This window comes from Hippopotamus amphibius, chromosome 3 (genome assembly GCF_030028045.1).
Source record: "Hippopotamus amphibius kiboko isolate mHipAmp2 chromosome 3, mHipAmp2.hap2, whole genome shotgun sequence".
NCBI classification, from domain to species: domain Eukaryota; kingdom Metazoa; phylum Chordata; class Mammalia; order Artiodactyla; family Hippopotamidae; genus Hippopotamus; species Hippopotamus amphibius.
This window is the reverse complement of record NC_080188.1, coordinates 175,309,191-175,331,940: the sequence shown is the minus strand read 5'-3', so window position 1 is coordinate 175,331,940 and position 22,750 is coordinate 175,309,191. Positions and strand designations below refer to the sequence as shown.

Below are 22,750 nucleotides of genomic sequence, written 5' to 3'. Positions count from 1 at the left end.
ATGCAAACAAAAAGCTAACAAGTCAGGAGTTCTACTCATGAAATATTGTTGAACCCTCCTCCCCTCGCGTGTCATTCTTCACCCTCTCCCGCCAACTTTGCCCATGTGGCTTTGCTCTCCCTGGGGTAACGGCGTAGTGGTATTGTGATACCTGCTTTCAGGATTAAAGCCAGACCACTTGTTTTGCCTCACTTACCCCATCCCATCTCCACCTCTTTCCTTACTTTCAGGAGTTGTAGATATTCCTCTAGCGGCAAAAGCAGAGGTGTCCTCTTGACTGATACTCAGGGTCAGAGCGCTGTATCTTTGCTGTTTAAGGAATCAGAATCCCTTCCCCTCTCTGTGGCTCTCAGATTTGCTGCGTTTGTGACAGGTTGTCTGGCTCACGCTATCCCCATTGTGTTTCAGCACTGCATTATTTACCATTGTGATTTTGAACACATTATTCATAGCCAGAGCATGAAATACCAACTTGGAAGAGCGCTGCTTTCAGTGGCTTCTTAGATAATTTTAGCGTTACACCATCTTCATAAAGCATTTCAGCCTGTGCTAGGTTGAAGATAGATTTAAGTGTGCTTTCTGATGGACATGATAAATCAGTGTCAAGGCTTCTCTGATTCTTTTCTACATATCAGGAAGTTAGCATTATGAGCTACAGTGTGATGACTTGCTCCAAAGTTACCTCCAGGTATCTATCCCCTGGCAAAGCAGGGTTTTGAACAATGAGACTGTGTTTCTTGTGGGTGAAAATGTTAACTGTAGCATTGGCTGTGGCAGATAACATTCTGCCTCTTGATGGTTTTTATAATCCTTGACCCCAAAGAGCCTGTTGAAAGCATTTCACAGGGCAGATGTGAGTGACCAAGCACAGAAAATTTGCCCCAACTTAGTTTTCATTTGTGGCTCAGTGTGGGGCATGACCCACCCTTTACTTAAGTAGAAACACACGCTCTTCCTTTAATCTCTGCCTTTCTGCTTTGGTGGACCATTTTCTCCTTTCATAGAGTCATTTATTCCACAAGTATTTTTGTTTAGTCTCTACTACTTAGGGTACTACATGAGTTACTATAAGGGACCATCTCTAAGGGGCACGAGCTTAGTGGAGGTAAAATACGTCTTACCCCAAGGCAATATATAGTCAGTTTTATATAAGTGTATATACGTTGGTATTATAAGAGCATAAAGGAATAAGGTACTATTTTCACTTTGGGTCATTAGGAATGTACCATGGAAGAAGTCTGATATGAGCCTTTTATAAATGAACAGGATTTCAGTAGGGGAAAATGTGGGAAGTAGGGTCATCCAAGACAGAGGAAGGTGTACAAGACCATTAAACTTTGAAAGAACAGAGAAACTTTGTAGAATGGGATGTGATTCAGATGGAATGGAATAAGGATTTTTTTCTGTTTGAGGATAGCAGGTGGGGACCATACTGTAGATGGATTTGAATGCTATCCAGGAGCAAAACAGTGCTTTATCACTAAAGTACGTAAAATAGATAAACAACAAGGACCTACTGTATAGCACAGGGAACTATATATAGAACTAATATTATCTTGTAATAAGCTATAAGAGAGAAGAATCATTAAAAGAATATATATATATTTGTATAACTGAATCATTTTGCTGTACGCCTGAAACTAATACAACATTGTAAATGAACTATACTTCAATTAAAAAAAAAATATGGATTACCAAAAAAAAAAAAAGAAAAAGTAAAACATTTGTGATACTGTAGAAAAACAACAACAAGAAGACAATGCTTTAGGTAGATTAACCTTAAAAGTACTGCACAGCCTGATTGAAAGAGAGAAAATCTCTGGGATGATTTAGAGGCCATTGAAAGAGCGTAAGCCTAAAGTGATAATATCCTGAACTATGGTGATGGTGCCAGAGAAGGACATATGTCCTAGCTGACCTAAACAATGCTTGGTTTCTCTGAGGTGTAATATTAGTTATTTTCCTATTGTGAACTACTTACAAATTGTACCTAAGTACCATGCAACATAGGAACCGTTATATGTATGTAACTTATCAATCACTTAAAGCTCTGAAAAAATGAGAGGGCTTTTGTTTGTAGAACGAGACCTAAGTGAAAAAGCAGTGCCAGACAAATGCCTGGGAAGAAACCTTTCAGCCCCCATAGCACTAGATGAAGCCGAAGTAACTTCCACAAATGGCAACTTGAGAAATAAGTGGGGTTAATTTTACAATTTCTTAATGTGTACAGAAGTTGCATTTTCTTTGCGTTTATTAGAAATTCAGAGTTTAAAAATCCCCTCTTAGCCACTTGGGTCTGTTAGGAACAAACTACATAAAAACGTGGCTCTTATAGCATTTCAATCAGAAGCAAATACATATATTGATTAAAGGGCGGTGGTGGTGTTTCAAAAGTGAGAAAGATGGCAACCAAAAAGTTGTTTCCCTCTCTGTATTTTTTTCATACCAATGTTACAGACCCTAAATAACTAGCAGTTCAAAAGATAGAAAAAAATTCTTGTTTCATGAGTATCTTATATTCTTATGAATAGAATAGAAGGTGTTAGTCTTTCTTAATTTATAATTCTAAAGGGTCCTAAAATTTAAAAAGAGGAAGATCTGTATTTTCCTTTGATTTAATATGGTATTAAGACTTATAAAAAAGAACCTGAACCTATTAAATACTATAATCCAGAGGTACAATGAGTAGGAAAAAATTTCCTGATTCTTACCTAACCTTCATCTCAATCTGCTACTTCAGGCTATTTTATTGAGAAAGAGTTAACATGTAAACTATGAGAAATACTTTGGATTTCTAAGATATCATATTTAATGTAATTTGCTTCTAGCATGTTTTGAACACATTAATTATATGATTCATCTCCTCTCACTTTGAAAGTAAAAAGACTAATTTTTTAAAAATGCAGCACTTGACGGTGTCTTTATCTTTTATGGTTTTTCATATAAAATAGCATCAAATTCAGTGAGAAAGCTCCAAACAACTTTTTTGTAATGATGATTTTTGGCAATTCCAATAGTGTTAGAATTTCTACTTTCTATTTTAAGATAGAGATCCATTTTGATTTTTTTGTAGTTTATATAATATCTGTAATTATTTTCACGTGTGTTCTTTTGTATTAAGAGCAAGGACATTTTGGTATGTGTTTTGCTTGAAACTTTGGTTTGGAAGTCTGTGACTCCTTGTCATCATCTTTGGTTTTGGTGCAAATTATTTCCTTTTGTCACTGCTCTTGACTAAATGAGGTTAGAAGAGAATTGAAAACTCAGAGTGAAAATTATAAAACTTGAGTCTCTTCATCATAGGGAATGTATATATGCTTCCCATGCCTGCTTCCCTTATTCTGATTTATTCAGCACCCATTTATGAAGCACCTACTAAAGTCTCAGTCCACAAGGGAAACAAAGATAAATAAGAACCGATGGTAGTCTACCTGGAGGTGGCAGTCAAGTGGGGGATATTCAGACACGGGTACCAGTTAATTAAAAAAGCAGAGTGGAAGACCAAAAGACAAATTGATTAAGGGAGGAAAAGGGAGAAGACTTCTAGAATAACTCTTTGTATGTCAGCTCAGACATGGCAATTTACTCCACTGAGAATCAGAATATAGGAAATTCTGAATTGAATTTTTGACTTGTTAAGTTTTAGATGTGGAATGATAGGTCTGTTAGACCAGTAGTTCCCAAATAACAATTTGTGGTCTTTTGCTCACGGCTGCATATACATCTTTGTTAAAAATACAGATTGCCTGGAAGTACTATAGAGAATTTGGTAGGTTAAATCTAGATGAAATCTAGGGATTTGGGTTCAGAAAAAAATCTTCAGATGATTCTATTAATCAGTAAGGTTTGGCATCTACTTTAGTAAAGATCCAGGAGAGAGAAGACAGATGGTAGTTGAAGTTACAGAAGTGGACGTGATTTCCCTGGGGAAGAGTAAGGAGAGTGAGCACAGAACAAGGCTAAGGATATAACACCATCAGATAAGTAGGCAGAGGAGGCATCAGCAAAGAAACTAAAAAAGGAATATACTGTGTCAAGGAGCTGGAATATATTTACCTAGATCGTCTAAGTCTTAGAATAGTAATGCTCATTTCTGAGTCCATATAGAGAAAAACAGTGCAGAATAAAAATCTCTAGGTTTCTACTCATTATTTGGCTTTATTCTCAAAAGTATTAATCAGATTTCGAATGTGCCCTATTGCAAAAAGATTGCTACTACTTCCAGAGAAATCTGTTAGAGAAACAGAAATTAACCGTCTTCAATAGAGAATTATGAACAAAGTAGAGTATCAGAAAAGAAAGTTGAAATATTAATCAGAATTTGTAAAACAGAAAAATGCCTTATTGTACACTTTCTAGATTGAATTAGAATATTTAATTTATTGAAGTGAACTTTATAATTGAGAACTAGAACTATTATAGTCTCTCAGGAATGAATCCTTCTGTTCTTAGCCCTTCCAGTTTCTTTTGTTGTGGTAATCAGTGCATCTTCTACTCCTATGTGAGTAAAAATTTATGTTAATGGAAACATGTACTGTTACAAAAAGGAATAAAATGGCAATTATACAATCTGACTTGATATAAAAATTAATTGGCTTTTTCAAAAACCACATCCCAGTATAGAGTAACTTTATTGATCTTAAAGGAGTTTAAAAATATGCATATTATTGACATTTAGTTAGGGATGTAGTTATTGTTTAAATTACATACTCTCCTTTGAGGTTCTAGATGATCCTTTATGCAGGTTAATTATAGGATCGTATCAGTAGTTGTGTGACCTACTTTTAATTTAATGGTCTTTACTGATGACATAGATTTTTGAAGAGCTCAGTGAACAGAGGCCAAATGGTCAGTAGTGGTCCAACATTTTTAGCATTTGAAGTTCTACATTAAAGGTGATTTTTTAAAGGTCATCTGAATTAACATGGTGCTGGGGGACTATTTTATTGTGAATAGTATTTTGTCAAAGACAGACGAAAAGGTAGGCAATGATATATATCTTTGAACAGAGAAAATTTACTGGTGAGAATACCACAGTGAAAACTTCATATTTGTTGATGGCTAACCTGTTAGAATTTAACCAATTTCAAAGTTAGAGAGGGAGCATAGTCCACACAAGACTGCCCCTGCTTCTAATACTAGCTGTGTCAAGGTGTTACCAAAATCACCCTCAGGTTCCGTGATTCACTAGAAGCCCTCCCAGAACTCAGTGAAAGCTGTAATACTCATGGTGACATTGTATTACAGCTGCAGGATACAGATTAAAGCTTGCCAAGGGGTGAAGCACGTTGGGCAGAGTCTGGGAGAAGTACCTAGCATAGCTCTTCCTTTGCGCGTTCCCCACGGAGTGTTGGACCGTGTAGCTTTCCTGACATCAGTGTGTGACGATATGCATGGAATATTGCCAGATAGGGAAGCTCACTTGAGTCTTGTTGTGCAGAGTTTTTATACGGGCTCACTCATGTACTGCTCACATGACTGACCTTTAGTCTGCAGCCTCTCCATAGATAGAACTAATACTGGATGCCCCAAAGCCCCATGGTAAGTCACATTGTTAGGCTGTTGAGTGGTCAAAGCCCACATGCAAACAAAGACCTCCTCTTTAGACTTGACATTCCTAGTAGCCAATGGCAAAGGCCAGTAGTCTTTTTGGGTAAGGTTCATTCTTCACTACACAGCAATTCTTTCAGGTAATAAAAGCAGAGGAGGCCCAACTGAAACAGGAGTTTACAAAACTGTGACTACAAAGACCATGGGAGATGAAATGACTCCTTGTTGTCTGCAGGATTAAAACATCTTCATTCAAGATTGCCTTCCCATATTCTAGATCGTACTCAACTTGCCCCTTTATAAATTTCCTTCCGTAGTCAATTAGAATCGTATCTGCCGGGCATGCAAGTGCTTCCCTGGTTTGGAGCCTCTGCTCACACCACACTTGTGACCCTTCAATTTTGTTGAGCCCATCTTATCTACAAGGCTCAGCCCAGTCCTCATCTCCTGTGGAAGGCCACTTTCACCACTTGAACGCTTCTATAGTCACTTTCTTTACTGAATTCCTATAGCTAACATTACTCATATCATTTATTTGGCTGTTAGAATGTTTCCTTCCATTGATATTTTGTATTTTCAAGTAGATCTTAAACTCTTGCAAGTTAGGAACATTATGGACTATATCTTTTTGATCCTCTAGATCTTAGTCCAATATCTTGCACGTGGTAAGTGTTAGATAAATATTTGAATAGTAAGCTTTCATACAGACATGTGCAACTAGGAACACATTATTCAAATATATGCAGTAAAACATCTTGTGAAAAAAATCTCATTCATACTAACAAATTTCTGAGGTAGCCATGTTAATCCAAGAGAGTGTCAGAGTTATTTTTTAGCAGTTCATTGAAGGCATCTGCAGACATAAAGGTCAGCAAAATGCTGGAAAATGTCCAGAGAAGTATTGCCATCCTGCTCCCACCTCAGGGCTTTTGCACTTGCTTTCCCCTTTGCCTGTAATGCTTTTTCTCTAAATATTTGAACCCTAACTGAGAGAAGCAAACCCACTCTACCTGAAATATCATCCTGTTCTTCACTGTATCTTTATCTTGTTTTATTTTTTTATAGTACTTTTCACTAACCAATATTATAAACATTTTTTTAATGTCTTTTTCCTGTACTACTAGAATATAAAGTCCATATGGGAGGGATATTGGCTTGCTAACAGTTATATCCTCTGCACCTAAAATAGTGTCTGATTCTTAGTAGGTACTCAGAAAAGTATATGTTGAATATGTGAACAAATTTGAACTATGCAGCAAATAGAAAGCTTAATCTTTTATGTACATTAGCTTTTTATGTCATTCAATTCAGGAAGGTTAATTGAGCTCGAAGAGTTGCAAAAGAGAAGCATCTAGAATGATAAAGGAATGGTAGAATGTTTTATAAATTATTAAAAAATATTCAACCTATAAAAACAATAACTAGTGTGTACATGGTCAAAGTTAAGAAAACTATAAAATGTAACAATTAGGTGAAAATAACCATGTTTATCAAATGCTGGTTACCAGAAGCATTTCTGTGGAAAAATGGAAGAATGTTATTTTTACACAATGGTTAGTAAATATGTAGCACTTAAATTTTTTATTCATTTTAAAAGGGTTTAAAGGGCTGTTTTGATTAAAATTATAATAATTTTAAAAATAATGCAAAATTAGAAATACATCTAACTTTGGAAAATAACAGCATGGACTTCAGTTTTGTGCTTCATTCTAACAGGAGTTGCAGAGTGTATCATTGCCCATTGGTATGAGTTTCCAAGACTGTCAAGTACCCCAGCTGAACCTTTATTTGGGGACAGTGAGTGGTCAGCAACCCTGGTAATGAGGACATATCCAAATATGGCTGTAGATGCATTTGGAGTCTAAAAGTAACCCCAGATATTCATCATGGAGGGGTATCTGACCTAGATTCCATAGGATCTCTGGGAAGTCCAGGCTGTGCTCATAGGCTGCAATGCTTCATAGTCTTCCAGTTCCAAAGAAATGCCTTTATTCTGGTCACATACTTCCCCCTGCAGTCCCAGCACTTCCTTCAGGATCAAGGTGTTCACCGTGAATATGGCCTGGTCTTATGAAGACACTACTTCCTCTCCTCTCTCTTCCCCCGGCCCTTTGTTCTCATCGTTGCCACTCCTCCATAAGAGATTTCTTTCTAGTTGAAGGCAGAATATGGCTTTTATGTTTGACCTCTGGGTCAGGCTTTGATTCTGAGACATTTGGCAGCGTGTGCATGCAATGCCCAGGAAGCACCTTGCTAACAATGTAATTTTGTTGTTGTTTATTTCTTTGCTTATATATTACCCTGCCTATGCTGAGATTCCTGCCCCACCATCCCCCCCAATAGTCGAGGAAAGAAGGCCAGCAATGATCCACTGTTTTTGTGTTACTGTTTCAGCTCATGATTTTAGTAGCATGTTTCAAACTAGAGTGAACTTTTATATTTTCTCCTTTCATCTCTGCCTCTTTGGATTTTTGACAAACATCAAAGCAAATAAATCAGACCCACCACTGCAAATCCATCTGCTTTCAGGGACATGTAAGCTGACTAGTTTGTGATGTTTAACCATAGATCTAGCTCCAACATAGAACTAAAGGAGGATCCCTGTCGAGTAAGAATAGAAGGCACGTTTTAAGGTCAGTTTTTTTTTAAAGCTCTGAATCATTTATCTGCTGACTGATCGTGGTTACGCGTGGTCTACATTGGCATTTCTAATGACACTAACAAGTTGACATTGTATGATTTTGTAGTAGATGAAAAGTGAAAGTGCAGTTATAGTTTGGATTTGACAGTAGGAATTGATACGAAAAGATGCTGTCGTTGTAAAAATGTAGCAAATCAGGGTGCAGCTAAAGGTGTTTGTTTATCAGGACATAATTTTAATACTTCATCTAGTGCTAAAGTCACATGTGAAAACACTCATCCTCACTAAAATACCTTTCTAGTTGTTGACAGCCTAGAAATTGTTTCATAAAAAATAATAAGATATGGTCATCCAAACCTATCTTACTAATACTTGCTGACACTTCAATGCCATATTCATTTCTTTCTCACAACAAACAAGTAACTGATAATTCTCTTCAAATAGGAATTAGGAGGATTACAAAGATGTCAGGGTATATATGCTATATCGGAAGAACAGCTCACGTAATACTCTTGATAACAGGCTGTGAATTGTCTCCACTTAAAATGACCAATAGTTAATCGAGATACTTACCATACCTCTTAGAATTGGTTTTAAACAGATCTTCAAGAAGCTGAATTATATCCTCTGTTGGGCCATGGGTTTTATCACACCAGAGATTGATGTATTTTTGAAGATAAGTTTTATCTTATGACTTAGCAGTTTGGAAGTTAAAGAAAATCCTTGAAAGATAAACTAAATAGAAATTTCATTCCTCTGTGATGGTAGTGTCAGGGGTGTGTGTCTGGGTGGGGGATAAAACTCAACTTTAAAGCCTTTCTTCCAAACCTCTCACCACTACTGCCTGCTTCTGGTCAGCTTTTGTGTGTGGCGCCACCTGGTGCCTCCGTAGGCAGGGTAGAAGATGATCTCAGGGACTTTGCCCACCAGTTACTTTCTTGCTGGTGATGGTCCAGAAGGGAGCTGTGCAGTAGTGATAGCAGCATTTGTTCTCTCCCTTACCATGACTTCAACCCTTCTCTGATCCTCAGAAGCTGAATTCCAAAGTAATGCATGAAAATGGTAGCTGTTCTGGCAAATTTAGCTTTTACCATACCCTGTTCGTCCCAATCTTTTTTCTGGGTATATTTGTGTACATCTTTCTTTCTTGCATGAATATATGCAAGGCTAGGGCCAGAGTGTGTATCAGTTGATGAAAACATCACTTTATCCAAATAATTGTTCACTTTTGCTTTTTTTTCATGCATTAATAGAAACAAGGATAACTTCAGACACAGAAGATACACAATAGAAAATTCAGAAGAGGGTGTGTCTGCATTAATGTATCATCATGCTGAAAGCGCAAAGGGAATTGGTTTCATAATCATAATGTTCATGATATCCAAAGAAAAACAGTGGTTATTTCATTATTTAAAGTGTACAAATACAGGCGGATGTCTAAAATATACCTTCACCAAAAATTTTAAACAAATATGACTCAATTAAAAGGGGGGAATAATAATAACTATTTTTTTAGAACTTTTATTGAGATATAATTGACACAATAAACTGCATATACTTAAAGTGTACAATTTGATTTTTTTTCTTATTAGTAATTATTATTTTTATTTATTTCTTTAATGAGTATTCCGTTTATACTAGGAAAATGTGCTAAGCACTTTACACACATTATCTTATTCTAAACAATATGAATTTGATGTTACCATCCCATTTTACAGATAAGGAAACCAAGTTTAATGAGATTAAGCAACTTGTCTGAGATCCTATAGGCCAGCGGTCCCCTACCTTTTTGGTACCAGGGACTGGTTCCAGTTTCATGGAAGACAGTTTTTCCACAGATAGGGTAGGGTATGTTAATGCAGGTGATGGGGGATGGTTCAGGTGGGAATGTGAGCGATGTTTCAGGGGGTAATGCAAGCAATGGGGAGCAGCAGATGAAGCTTCACTCTCTTGCCCGCCACTCACCACCTGCTGTGCAGCCTGGTTCCTAACAGGTCCGTGGCCTGGGCGTTGGGAACCCCTGCTGTAGGTATTAAGTGGAGTAGCGGGAAATCAAACCAATGCGTTTGTTTGGCTCCAGAGCCGCTAAACCACCATATTGGACCGAGGATCAGAAGGGGAGATGCAGCTACTGGGAAGTAAATTGTGGGTAAAGTTGTGAGTCTCTAGATATTGGTGAATTAGCTGCCCATGAGGGAGTGAATTCTTCCCTCTTCTCATTCTGAAGATAATGGTCAGGACTTAAGGAGACTCTGCTTGTGGGGACCTTCCAGGAAAATGACCTCATATCACTTTTGGTTGTGCTATAAAATGTTTTTAGCCATATTTCAAAACAGATTTTCACATGAAACTTAACTCCAGATATTTGGATGGTGAATTATTGGGGTTTTTTTTTTTTCGTCCTTCTCTGTTCATTTTATTTCTTGTAAAAGTTGACAACTAAAATTGGAGTAAGTCTTAAAAAAAGAAAGGAAAAAGGGATGAATATTGAAGAGAAAGATGATTTTGCCTTCCTTTTACAATGTTAAGTTTAGTGACTCCCTGACTCAAATACTTGAATGACTGAGTAAATTTGGGGGATTAGATATGGATTCCTGAATATATACTCTTACTATTCTTTTTTATTAAAGTTTTATTTTATTTTATGTTTCTTTTTCATCTTTATTGGAGTATAATTGCTTTACAGTGTTGTATTAGTTTCTGGTATACAACAAAGTGAATCAATTGTATTTATACATATATCCCCATATCCCCTCCCTTTTGAGCTTCCCTCCCACCCTCCCTATCCCACCCCTTTAGGTCTTCACAAAGCATTAAGCTGATCTCCCTGTGCTCTGTAACAGCTTCCCACTAGCTATCTGTTTTACAATTGGTAGTGTGTATATGTCAATGCTACTCCCTCACTGTGTTCCAGCTCCCCCCTTCCCCCCATGTCAAGTCTATTCTCTATGTCTGCATCTCTATTCCTGCCCTGCCACTAGGTTCATCAGTACCATTTTTCTAGATTTCATATGTGTGCCTTTACACACAGTATTTGTTTTTCTCTTTCTGATTTACTTTGCTCTGTATGACAGACTCTAGGTCCATCTACCTCACCACAGATAGCTCAGTTTCGTTCCTTTTTATGGCTGTGTAATATTCCATTGTATATATGTGCCACATCTTCTTTATCCATTCATCTGTTGATGGACATTTAGGTTGCTTCCATGTCCTGGCTATTGTAAATAATGCTGCAGTGAACATTGTGGTACATATATCTTTCTATTCTTAACAGCATGGGTAATTGGGAGATGGTTGACTTTAGCTTTTGCTTTGAAAACATGATTATTTTCTCTAATCCAGTGTGCAATTTCATTCATATTAGTCTATTTGTAAGACTTTGGTGCACCTCTTAACCTTCACGTATATGAAAGGGATCAGTGAATAATGTAGCAAAATAGCTTATTTAGTTTATAAAGTGAAGTTCCAGAAATTATTCCCCTAGCCAACTGAGAGCAATATGTAGGAAGAAAAATCTAGAGACACACATATGTAGAAAGCATTTAAAAGTAATCATAGGAAGGGAAAGTTTATTAAATACAGAAAAGTTTATGATTTTTATTTTCATTTGATTTTGCCCCTTTATTTTTTAAAACAAACAAGGAAGATTCAAGTATTCATAGAAAAAAAAATCAATATTATGCAAAGTTACTTCCTAGAAATTTTTGATCAATTTCCCTTTCTCTGAATCAGACTGTTGGTACCATTTAAACACAGCATGATGCCAATAGAGTAGGCAGTTTCTAGGGAATATAGTCCAATGATTTCTCTCCCTCAACATCTCAAAAAGAGCAAAAAGAGATATCCTGTGAACCACTCGACACATGTTTGCCCTTAAAATAGTTCAGCTTGGGAGGAGAAATATTTTCATTCATTATTTGTTCAGATAGTTTGTAAGTGGAGACTCACTGTGTGGAAAGAGCACCCTTCTATTGGAGAAAACCCTAAGCAGAAAACTCATTTGCCTGGTACCAGATTCCCCTACTTAGATTCTGTACCAGACTGGATAAACCATACATTTCATAATATCTCATTTTATATGTTACCTTTATGTTTACCTTATTCTATACCCCCGTCTCACCCCAGGTTTCTTTATCATTAGAAATTACGTTTACCATGATAAATATAAACTTTCTGTGTATCCTTTTACTTAAGTTATGGTAATTTTTTGAAAGTTCCATTTTTATTTGGTTTTAGCATTCCATTGTGGTAAGCCATCAGAGTTTCCTCTGGACTGATTTGTAATATGTTTGGTGTTTGCTAGCAAATTTGGAACTTTTCAGTTTTCGTCCTTTCTCTACATGATATAAGATCTAATTACTGCCCAGCATGATATAGCAGCTGAAATGAAAAATGCAGCAAGAGAAGGCACTGGCTGAACTTAGAGCTAATCAACTACTTCCTTCTTATGTATTTCTCAGCTAGAAAGAGAAAGAGAAATAGCATTTATTAAAGTAATTCATGTGTTAAATATTTTTTTCTTTTAACTGAAAAGAGGGTATTTGTTCAAATCTTTGTGGGAGCGAGACATTAAACAATACTTTTAATTTGCATTAGTAGTTGTTGATGCTTCTTTAATTGTGCAGAATATTTTCATTATTGGGGTTGGTAGAAGTAGTCCCATCTTATTTTCTTGACATTTAAACAGATAAAAACAAACATTTACAGGAGTAAAATAAAAATCAAGTGAATGATTAATCATTTTTCATAAGGCTTAGAACTTAGTTTTGAACTTTCAGATCCTGAATCTGTCTGGGGAAAAAAACCCCAAAAACCTCTAGATTTATCTTTAAAGCATATGTCATTTTAATATATTGATTTGAGGGCTTTTTATTTTCTGAAGCAAGTGAGTTGGGTAATTAACCCTTTGGGAGGAAAGATTGATAATATTTTTTACTTTTTAAATGACTGTGGTCTGAGTTTTCATATATAATATTGTCAAAAATTAAAAAAACATTAAAAACCCCACAAAAACACATACTCTACCACTGTTTGAATTATGTGTTGGTACAGCAATTCCGCAGGGAAAGTACCTTAAACGGAAATGCAAATATCCATTGACCTAGCAATTCCATATCTAGGAATAGATTTTGAACATGTATGTATAAAAATGTTCCTAGTGATATTATTTGTGATATAAATAGAAAAAAATGCAAAAAAAATTATTAATAAAATATTAAATAAATTACATGTCCATATCCAGATGACCTCATTCTTTTTAATAGTTGCTCTTAAAGAGAATAAAATATATTTGCATGTACTGATAAAAAATATTCTGTAAGTTATCCTGTTAAGTGAAAAGAGCAGATAGTTTACTTCTGTTTGTGCTTTGAAAAGCAAAGGATAGAGATGTGTGTATACAACTTCCCTCCCTCCTCTCCCCCTCACATAAACATAAGCTCATACGTCTAAAGGTTAAATGGATGGAAGGACACAAAAGAAACTGTCCATAGTATTTATCTCTGATGAATGGGACTATGTGTCTGGGATGGAAGGCAGGGTTTTGGTTGGTTTTGTGTGTGTGTGGAGAGGGCAGCATACTTTTTTTGTACTGTTTTAAATTTTTTAACATGTGAATATTATTTTCCACAATTAAGGAGAAATTTTAAATTAATGACCAAGTCTATTTTTTTTTTTTTAGGACTCAGCCCAGGAGAGTGTTATTACTCGAGATATTCATCGTACATTTCCTGCACATGATTACTTTAAAGATACTGGAGGAGATGGCCAGGAATCTCTCTACAAGATCTGCAAGGTAGGACCCTCCACCTTATTTTTTTCTGACTTATTGTACAGGGCTATATTTTAGGAACCCATCTTAAAGATTTTTAGATGTTTTTTTCTGTCTCCGTTTCTTATTTGCATTGTGTTGTGTTCTCTGCTTTTCACTTACACCACCAGATCCTCAGTACTGAGTCCTGAAGGTGACTTTTGGACTGCATGTTGTGTGGCTTCTTGTGAGGGAGGAGGTGTAGTATGACCTCAGTTTGGCTTTGATGCTAATAGGAAAGGAACAGAAGGTCCTCTCAGGCTACCGCAGTAAAGGCTCAGAGGAGTCCTGATGACTCTGTCCATTTGACAGGATAATGTGGCACTTGTCTCAATTTTTTGACAGTAGGCAGCAGTAAGAAACAGTGTGGCACCTGTGTTTGAATACTGTCAAGTTCTCTGACATTGTTGATGTACTCTGAGTTAGGTCATATCATACATCTTTGTGCAGTTTTTATGTAGCATTTTGAAATCTTTCGTCTCCCTCATTGTTAGTAGATCTGGAAGAAAACTGTTTCCTGTTTTTCAGTAAATATGCATTGCTTGGATAAAAAAGACTTTGCATTTATTAGTGGCGAATAGTTATCAGATTATTAATTTCTCAAAGTTATATTAGAAATGCAGAATGACTTTTTCAAATCATTATATATCATTAACTTATATTGTCCATGCTAACTGAGGCCACAACTCAGAACTGCAAAATTTCCATTAAATAAAGTTTTGCCCTTTGTCCTCAAAATTAGGATGCCCTACTAAGTGTGATGGGTATACTCAACATTTGTCCTTACCTACCATTCCAGTAGAGATTGTTGATGAATAGTGAACTGCACAAAAATCCTGTAATAATATGGAGAAAAAACAAACACCATGGCTAATTTTCAAGTTAGGTAATAAGTTTCTGAAAAATCAAATCTAGCCTTTTATTAAGTAGCAAAGATTAGCCAGTAGGTAGTCAGAAATATACTCACATAGAAATATCATTTAATATTTACTGTTTTTTTAAGTGGCACTTATAAAGCACTGCCTGCACGTATTAACCAAGTAGGACTGATGTTTAATTCTGCAAATGTCACGCTTTGATTAAAATCCTTCTTGCATGTTTATATTTTAGCCCTCTGCCTACTCCTGTTTTGTTTTGTTTTTTTTCTTTTCTTTTCTCTTGATGTAGCCATTTTGGAGGGTTATAAATGTACACACTGATCAGAAATCTATCTTTATATGGATATATCATTTAGAGCTAGAAATGCATAACTGAATTAAAGTCTGAGAGTGTACTGATCTGGAAGGTGATATGTCACCTAGGTTTTAAAATGCCTAAAACCATCAAACACCACAAGAAGTGTCTAATGTATTCATTATATGCTTGTAAAAGGAAAACGTAATTATTAAAAAAGTTTTTTCTACCAGTTTTGAAATTCTACAAGCTAATTAGTCTCTGGCTTATGTAAGGAAGATATCAAAACTTATATAGTTTCTGTTATTTAACATTTTTCTCCTAGCATTTAGTATATTTTCAGCCATTCAGTAACTTTTCTTTCAGTTTTTCTCTGATTGATACTAGATACTTTATTCATGTAACTGAAACAGATGGCTCTAGGTGCTTGCAACCTCTGCTTTACAGTTTTGCTCCATTGTAGTAAAAACAGTATTTGCTTCATCATGTAATATTTAGAGGGGAGATATCTGAAACACTACTAAACACAAAGATGAAAGTTAGTCAGTGCATTTAAGTAACTCATACCCCTTGCTTTCGTATTGCAGATAATCCAACCTTGAATTCACTAAAAAGTATTTGTTATACATTCACACAGCTTGTGTAGCCATTTTAAATTATCAGTGTATATTTTGTAACATGATTACAGTTTTAAAGTGCTTTCTGAGTAAATAATATAAAAATGTAGCTCTAAGATACATTATAATTGCTTGGTAGCTTAAATTGTACTACATTTCATGAACATGTGGAAAACAAAAGGATCATATTAAAAATATTTCAAAATTCAAGGTAGTAAATGGCTTTTAATATTGTACTAAAATATATATTACGTAAACATAACTTTACAATAGCCTTTGATAATGGAGGAGAGAAGAGATGAATATATCAAAAAATGTTGGAGAAGCCAAAATTTGCTGGGATCCTACCATGTGGACTGCTTGTTTTGTAATCGCGGTAATTCCTTCTCCTCTTGATCTGCTGTGAGTTAGCAGTCCAGTCCTCTTGCAGGAAAACCTCAGATGGTGGTGATAATCGCAAAAAGGATAGCACGTTTATGAGTAATTTAGAATCGAATGTTCTTCTCAAGTTCGTAATCCACTTTCCTTTGCTTTTTGGTATTCATTTTGAGCCATATAACCTCTGTCCTACCATGTATGACTTTTAAGGCCACTGAGTGTGGTCTACCTGTTCTATCACTTTATCATTTTTATTTCTAGAATAATATCTAACATCATACCTCACACTCTCAGCAATAAAACTGAGTTTCCATCCTGCGTACCTTGCACAAAGCTGAATAAACAGTAATAAAACCTTGACCTTAAATCAGCCACTCTGTTACATAATCTGTAAATAAGGACAGTTTTGCTTCTTCTTTACCAATTCTTACTCTTTTTATCCCCTTAATTATTTTCTTGTCTTACTGTAGTGACCAGAACCTCCATTATAGTGTTAAAATGAAGTAATGATGGTAGACATCCTTGTCTCACTCCTGGTTGTAAATGAAATGCATTTAATGATTTACCAGTAAGAGTGGTGGTATTCACAGCAGCAATGCACTTATAGACTTTTTTTAGTACAGTACCTTCCATGTGTTATAATAATTTTGGATTTACAGAGTACTTCCACATATATTACCTCATTTACTTCTGACAACTCCTCATCAATGGAGCCTATTCTACAAATATAATATGCTGTGCTCTTAAATTGAGACAGAAATTATTGAGAGAATTTCAGTTAGAATAAGTGTAGAAATCAACTCTGGTTTCAAGGATACAAGAGTCTGACTTTGTAGCTGAAAAGTTTTCTGTGACTGGTGAAATGAGGAATGATCTGAACTGTCAGATTAGAGGGAAGACAGTTAAAAACTCACTGTCATGTTTTAATGGCCTTGTCAATTTTAGTTTTTGCCTTTTAATATCTTTTTCAGAGTAGGAGGAAATCGAAATGGTTCAAAGATTCTTCTGTTGTCATAAATTTATGTGTGGAAGTAGAACTGAAAGTGTAATAAGATTCATAGGATTTTGGAAATGAGAAAGTTTTGGCATCCCTCATTCCCTCCCTCCCTCCCTCTTCTCCCTCCCTCTCTCTCTCTCCCCTCCCTCCCTCCCTGTCTCTCCCCTCCCTCCCTTCTCCCTTCTCTCCCTTCCTTCCTCCCTCCCTCCCTCCTTTCTTTGCTATTAGTTATGTCAATAACATGTTTTAAAATAGTGTCCTTTAAAGGAGGAAAAATATACTACTCCTCCCCAAGTATCTTTAGGACTTTTCTAATTTACATATGATGTAAAATCTGGTTTTATTTGGGAGACAGGTTGGCATAGATTAAAGGACTAAACGTTAGGAGATGTGGTTCTGGTCTTGATTTCTCCTCTAAGCAGAACTAAGAGTTTGGGAAAATCACTTTTAAAATTTCCTTCTCAGTAAGAGTGTGGGGTGTGATAAGATTATTCTAATTACAATTTGCTATGATTTTGTGTTGTTTTAAAAAAATTTTTCTAAAATACAACATATTGAATGCAGAATTTAGCAGTTAATCCGTGTGTTAGGTCTTAGCTCTGTCTGTCAATACCAGGACTATAAAGGAGTGTGATTTGACTTTGAAAACTTTACCTGGTTTTCTGTTATTATGTTTGGGAGTGTGTATCATGCACGCATGAAATGAAGTGCATTTAGTGATTTACTTCTAGATATTCATCTCTTTATAAGATCTAAGATGAGTTAGTCATAGTAATTAGGTAAAACATTATTCACAGCAGAATAGATTGAAGTGACTCTTGTGCAGTTTAATTTGAGGCATGTTGCTTTTTCAGGTTTTCTCATTGCTGCGACTGCTTTATATAAAAGAGGCTACTGCTGTGAATTGAATGGGAGGGATTGAATATATTCCAGAGAAATCAATACCTTTGTTCATCTGAGTTAATAATTTGATAGTATAATGGTTTGTTGAAGGACAAAAATAAACTTAACCCCTGTTGCAGCAAATATTTTTCTCAAAACAAGATTGGATTTAATGTAAGAACGAAAGCATTTCAGGAGTTATTTTGATACCAAAATAATGAGTGATCTGGTGCATGATTTTGAAGAATGTAAATGATCACCGACTCTTGTGAAATTAGATATAATCATGCATTATTTATATTGTTTTCTAGATTTATGGGGGTATTTGTGATTATAGGGGTGAATTGTTATTCATGGAGACGATAGTATTTTCAATACTATTTCCTATCTGTTCGACTACTCTTAATGCAGCTCTCTTCCTTGGGGCTCCTGAATCATCCCTAGTTTGAATGACAGATTTTCTGAACACATCATAGCTCCCTCTTCTTTACTCTGCATAGCCCAGTTTGCCCAACAGCTTGAACAACCTGTGGGACTCCTCCTACTCATGTGATTGGCCCCAGAATGAGGGCTCTTTGGTGTGGAATGACAGGCATTCCTGGATCAAAATGCACAAAAGGATTTCATAGTTTGGAGCGGTACCTACAGGGAATCAGACAGCCTTTGGAGAATCTAGCCGGTCTTTCTGTTCCTGGTATACCTTCTCTCTCACTCTTGGGTTGCTGACATGCTTCTTTGATTTACTGCAACCTTCTAAGGTAGATCCAGACAGGGGGCTGCTGAGGAATCCTTTGAGCCCCTGGGGCCACTCTGCTTTGCCAGCACATCCTAGTGAACGTCGAATTAAGTGGTTTCAGAAGACCTTGAGGGATAGCAGAGTATTCTCATACAAATTAATTTTCTTAAGGAAAAAATTAATTCTTTTAGGTCATGCTGGAATGCTTGGAGAACCTTCGTCATATTCAGATGATGATTGGCATAATCATAACAGTAATAGTGGGAACTTGTGAAGCACGGTGGTTTAGAAGGCACTTCTGTACGTGTTGTTATTTGATCCCTCTAGGTCCTCCCTAAGGCAGGAGGAACTCCCTTCATTTTATAGATGGGCTAGAGAAATTATGTAGTCACCGAATGGCAGAGACTAATTGGAACCCGTATCTGTTAGCTTAAAATTCTGTAATATTTCTTCAGCACTATTATGATTGCATGTATGTGATGAAGAAGAAAAGATTATGATTTATTAAATGCCTCCTGAATACCAGAAGCTGTGCGAGGCACGTGTGCACATGTCATCTTACATATTGTGACCGTTATCCTGGAAATAAAAACTGTATTTCTGTTCTTGTACTCAGGCAAACAAATTATCAGGAAGGTTAAAAGAATTTACTCTTATCACACAGATAAGAAATTCTGAAACTAGTATTCCATTGTAGGCAAGTCTGTCTACCTGCAGAGTCCATGTTCTTTTTACTGTGGTGGCTTTTCTTAATATTAGAGGGACAGTATTTAAACTGCAAGTGAATTTTAGTATCATTATTGCAAGTGAAATCCAAAGGGCTAGAAAATATTTTTCTGTCAGGCTAAAAATGAAATGTGAAGAAGAAAATGGTCTTATATGCCTATGCATGTCAATGTCTTAATAATAGTAATAATAAAGAGAAAATCAGGGGTACTAGTAGGGTCTTCAACCAATGTCCTTGGCGTTACTCAGGCTCCTAGTCAAGGTAAATGTTTTGATTATTTTCTTCCTGGTACAGCCAGTACAGGATTACTCAGAAGATAATACAAGGACATGCTTTGGGGGTCCCACAAAAGAAAAATAAGTTCACCTTTAATAATTTCATCTATAATTTTATAATCTGAAATTCCAGAAAGAAGTTATGTTAATTTCAGCATGCAACTTTGCTTCCTTTTTCAAAAAATCTTTAGATTATTTGAACTACATATGGGGAATGGGCACCATAATCTCTTTAGTGCTTAGGGCCTTTAAGGATTTTAATGAGACCCTAGGGACTTCTAATAGTAACAAATAGAAATTGGATATCAAACTTAGAAAATGTGTTTTTTTCTTATAGCTGGTTGTAAGAAGGCAGAGTCTTCATTTTCCCCCCAGTTTTATTGAGAAATAATTGACATACATCGGTGTATGAATTTAAGGTGTACTTAAAAGGTTTTTTTTCAACATGGCTTGACTTACGTATATTGTAAAAGGATTACTGCAGTAGATTTAGTGACCATCCATCATCTCATGTAGATACAATGAAAAGAAAAGGAAAATTTTTTCTCCTTGTGATGAGAACTCTTGGGATCTACTGTCTTACAAGCTTTCCTACATATCACACAGCAGTGTTACTTATACTCATCATATTGTACATCCCTACCACTTATTTATCTTACAACTGGAAGCTTGTACCTTTTAACACCTTCCTCCAGTTTCCCTTCTCCCAACCCCCACCTCTCATAGTCTGGTAATCACAAAATCTGATCTCTCTTTTTTTTATGAGTTTGGTGTTGTGGTGTTGTTTTGTTTCATTACACAAATGAGTGAGATCATACAGTATGTCTTTCTCTGTCTTATTTATTTCACTTAGCATAATGCCTTCAAGGTTCATCCATGTTAGGCCTTCATCTTTATAAAGAATAGTTTTCTTAAAATCACTTTAGGTCTCATTGTTACCGTTAAAAATTTTTAACAAGTCTAACATTTAATGTACATATAGTAAAGTGCACAAATATTGAGAATATAGTTTGGTGAATTTTTACCAGATGAACATTCCTGTGTAACCGCTATAGGTTACACAGATAAAGAATTTTGCTAGCAGTCTAGAAGCCTCCCTTATTTTCTCTGCCAGTAATTACCTTCCCTAAAGGTAAACAGCATTCTGATATCTATTACCATATATTAGTATTGCCTTGTTTTGAACTTTATTTTTTCCTTCTGGTTTTTTTGAGATATAATTGACATATAGCACTCTATATGTTTAACGTGTACAGCATAATATTTGGCTTACGTACATCATGAAATGATTGCCACAGTAAGTTTAGTGAACATCTGTCATCTCATGTAGATACAACATTAAAGAAAGAGAAAAAAGTATTTTTTTCTTGTTATGAGAACTCTTAGGATTTACTCTCTTAGGAACTTTCATATATAAAATACTGCCTTTATCCAGTTCCCTCTCCTCACCCCCTGCCTCTTGGTAACTACAAATCTGATCCTAATTTGTTTGTTTGTTTGTTTTTAAAGTATAATTGACCTGCAACACTATGCTAGTTCCTGTTACACAACGTAGTGATTTGATGCTACTATATATTTCAAGGTGATCATCATGATAGGCCTAGTTACCATCTGTCACCAGATGAAGATATTATATAATTATTGACTCTATTTCCCGTATTGTACATTCATACATGTGACCTCCTTTGGATCTTTAAAAAATTGACCCAAACTGTATCTTGTGTATGGTTTCTTTTTTCCCCACTGTCTATGAGATTGAACCATGTTATTGTACATGGCAGGAATTCATTGTTTTCATTGCTGCATAATATTCCATGGTAAGACTACATCACAGTATAGTATCCATTCTACTCTTGGTGGGCCTTTGGTGTTGTTCTCAGTCATGAGTAATGCTGGTGTGTATACGCTTGTATTAATAATGTTTTCATGCACATATGTATGCATATCTGTTAGGTACCTACTAGGAACAGAATTTCTGGGTCAAAGGATATGGCCATGTACACCTTTGGTAGATATTGCCAAACATATTTTCAAAGTTTAACCATTTACATTTCAAACAGCAGTGTATAAGAATTCCAGTTGTCCTGGATTTTCACTAAAACCTGATAAGCTTTTAAATTTTAACCATTTTGCTGGATGTGCAGCGGTTTCTCATTGTGGTTCATATGCATTTCCCTTAGGACTGCCGAGGATCAGCGTCTTTTCACGTGCTTATTGTCCATTAGGATATCCTCTGTCATGACAGACCTGTTTGTATTTTGCTCATTTTTACAACTAGGTTTTCTGTTATTGCTTTGTAGGAGATTTTCTTATATATCCTGGGTGTGAATCCTTTTTTCAGTTATATGTATTACAAATGTCTTCTCTATGGCTTGCTTTTTTACTCTATTGATGATATCTTTTGATAAACAGAAGCTATTATTTTTAAAGAGGCCAGATTTATTAATCTTTCCTTTTGTGGTTAGTGTTACTGTTTCCTGCTTAAGAAATGTTTGCCTAACCCAAAGTCAAGAAAATGTTCTCTAATGTAACATAGAAATGTTATTCTTTTGCTTTTTACATTGAGGATTATGATCCATCTACAATTGATTTTTGTATAAGATAGAAGTCAAGTTTATTTTCTTTCCATATGTGTCTCTGATTGATCCGGCATTATTTTTAAGCATTCTTTTTTCATTGTATTACTGCAGCCTCTCTGTCATAAATCAGATCCATGTATACATGGGTCTATAGCTGGACCATTCTTTTTTTTTTCCCCCTAATTCTGTCTTTCTTTTTAATTTCTTTTTTTGTTGTTGAATATGTTTGACATATTATATAAAGTTAATGTATCAAATTAACAGGCTTTACAACCTGTTAATTTGATACATTTATGTATTGTAATATGACTGCTGTTGTATTGGTATTTAGCACTTCTGTTACATTACGTAATTATCCTATCTTCTTAGTGGATGAGATAATCAAG

At 35.7% G+C, this 22,750-nt stretch overlaps 1 protein-coding gene across 3 annotated transcripts in view; it reads left to right on the top strand.

Annotated features, from left to right (window-relative positions):
- The window catches only part of RABGAP1L (RAB GTPase activating protein 1 like), a 665,842-nt gene that overhangs the window by 355,050 nt on the left and 288,042 nt on the right, over positions 1–22,750 (top strand). For all 3 annotated transcript variants that reach the window (XM_057728667.1, XM_057728668.1, XM_057728669.1), the window contains exon 14: positions 13,872–13,985. In XM_057728667.1, coding sequence (XP_057584650.1) covers positions 13,872–13,985 — 114 coding nt within the window. The remainder of the gene's footprint in view (positions 1–13,871; positions 13,986–22,750) is intronic.